Here is a 2,422-nt window from a genome sequence, read left to right on the forward strand (position 1 = left end):
ACGATTAACAAAACAACACATTTGGGATGCAGCAAGACTTTCTTGAGAAGAAACCTTCTACTTAGACCACATGATTTATGAGTCATCTGCCTCTTAAGTGTCTCGAGCCCTAATGGACCACTAGTAGAAACATGCATCAATATAAATCTCTTTGGTGCACGGTGGCACACTCATGGGTTTCAAATTATTGTGCGCAAATTATGCTTATGTATATATGCGTCATAGAAAACCATCATGGTTGTTCTGCATGCAAATACAGCTGTATCTGAAAATTGGCATCTCCATGAATCAAAAACATTGTAAAACAAATAGGCTTACGTACAGAAACATTTTGATTAATGAAAGCGAGCCACACACATATTTTTGGTTATAAGTTTTATTGCTCCTTGCTTTGTAACTAAAATGTTGGGAGTCATCACTTGTTAATACTGCATACAGCTTGAAACAGCTGAACATTTTGTTCTGTGATGCTCACCCAGTAGCACTGAGAAGTCAACACAAACATTCACAACAGTCTTCAGTCATTCAATCCCAGTCAAATTCATTCTGATAGATCTGACTAAACTGGTTAATTTAACCGGGTTTTAAATTTGACCTGAAAATGTTTGTACATTGTAGAGTCCATTGCAAGAATCTTTAATATACAACAGTAATAGAAAATCTGCAGTCAGGCTACGCCATTATAAATAACACATTTAATTAAAAATAATTTTATTAAATACAGCTTTATCTTTACTATGGTAAATAACATCGACATATAATACAATATATCACAAAGTGATGCTCTCTGCATCTCATCCTTTTAACATAAAAGATATTCAAGATGTCCAATTGCACTTTCTTCTGTGCACAAATTCAGTCTGAATGCTTGTGCAATGTCCCAAAAACCCTGTCCCAGTGTGTGAAGTACGGAGCATAGTTGGACTTGAACTTCATATGGTGCAGGTCGTGGTGTGGAGCTCCACCGTAGAGCCCAAAGGGCACCAGTCTATGCGTGGACCAGGGCAGGTCATAGCCAGAGTGGTCCTCCACAGAAAGCCAGATATTCAGAACATAGAAGAGCATTTCTGTCAGGGGGTGGCAGCCCAGCAGCAGAGGGTTGACCCCAGCGAAGAATCCCAGTGACAGGGTTTCCCAGGCCCCAGAGTACTCAGTGGTCAGGGCGAAGGTGGATGTGTGCTTGTGATGCACCTTGTGGAATGTCCGGTACAGCCAGGGCACCTTATGGTGCAGCAGATGCCAGATGAAATATTGAAAGTCGAACAGCAGGAGGCAGGCGACCACGTCCCAGATGAGACGCAGCGTTCCGGGGGCCTCGGGCATGAAGCTGGCTGGTCTCCAGAACCAGTGCAGCACAGTGAGAGGGAAGAGGAACACTACATGGTTGTAGAGGGAGTGAGCCAGGCAGCTCCACATCATGGTCCAGGAGACATGGCTATTCTGCTGGATCTTAAAGGTCCTGATCCAGGCCAGCCTGGGGGAGAGGAGGTCCAGCACCACGAAGGGCAGGCAGAATGTGAGGTAGACACTGAGGGAGAAAAGCACAGGGAAGAAAGGTGATCTGAGCCACGCATTATATCCCAGTATGAAGTCCCATAGGCTCTGTAAAAGCATTGTGTTCAGTCTTGTGTGTGAGCTTGACGTGCGTGTTTAAACAACCTCCTGCAAAAGCTCTCCCTTTTTATGAGTTCTCTGTGAAAAGTATCCGCCCACAGATGTCCTTATATAGCCTTACTAAACTTCCTGTTGACTTCTTACAGTGTCTTCAGAAAGTATTCATACCCCTTGACTTATTCCACACTTAGCTCAGTTATCTGATTCGGAGTATGGTTGTTCTGTGTGCCTGTATTGGAAATCTCAATACAATCAATAAATAAATACATTTATAACCAGAAATGAGTGTTATTCTAAGCTAAGGTATATCAAAGTTTCACTGTATTGCATAATGTTATCAAAGGGAAGAGGGGGACAAGGAGGAGGGGTGGGTTGAACATTTTTATTTTGCCAGGAGCAAACGACGTGGTGAGAGCTGATGGAGGTCTGACCCACTGACAGTCAGAGAGACTTTACCACTGTTACAACAGAGCCGTGACCCTCTGATAACTTAACCTGTGTAGCAGAATTCCTGTGAGAGCTGAGAACTAGGCATAGTGACTATGCAAACAGTAGGTGGTGCTGTTGATTGCTTTCTGTTTCCATTCCACTCATTTGCCTCCAATTCACATTCCAATGTGTGATGAAAGGAACTTTCCATTCATCAGTACTAGGGATGTGTTCCTGAACAGTATTATGTCAGTGCCAGAAGTCAAACAGAAAAGGAAACCTCTCATTCCGGATGTTGAATGGTCGACTGCCTTGGTATTTAGAGTGAATAGCTGGATAATAGACCATTAGTCATTTATGATCTATCAAGCCCTGCTCC

General features: G+C 43.1%; 1 protein-coding gene across 1 annotated transcript; it reads right to left on the reverse strand.

The window, feature by feature from the left end:
• Positions 1-360: 360 nt before the first annotated feature.
• Positions 361-1,643, reverse strand: LOC120029796 (cholesterol 25-hydroxylase-like protein). The gene has a single exon (XM_038975068.1). It carries the CDS (start codon positions 1,612-1,614, stop codon positions 856-858), a length of 759 nt encoding a protein of 252 aa, XP_038830996.1. The 5' UTR covers positions 1,615-1,643; the 3' UTR covers positions 361-855.
• Between the last annotated feature and the right edge of the window lie 779 nt (positions 1,644-2,422).

The sequence above is a fragment of the Salvelinus namaycush genome, chromosome 35 (assembly GCF_016432855.1).
Source record: "Salvelinus namaycush isolate Seneca chromosome 35, SaNama_1.0, whole genome shotgun sequence".
Classification (NCBI taxonomy): Eukaryota; Metazoa; Chordata; class Actinopteri; order Salmoniformes; family Salmonidae; genus Salvelinus; species Salvelinus namaycush.

Bases quoted from the DNA above. Each gene is read 5' to 3' on its own strand.
- LOC120029796 (XM_038975068.1), bottom strand. From the start codon at position 1,614: ATGCTTTTACAGAGCCTATGGGACTTCATACTGGGATATAATGCGTGG.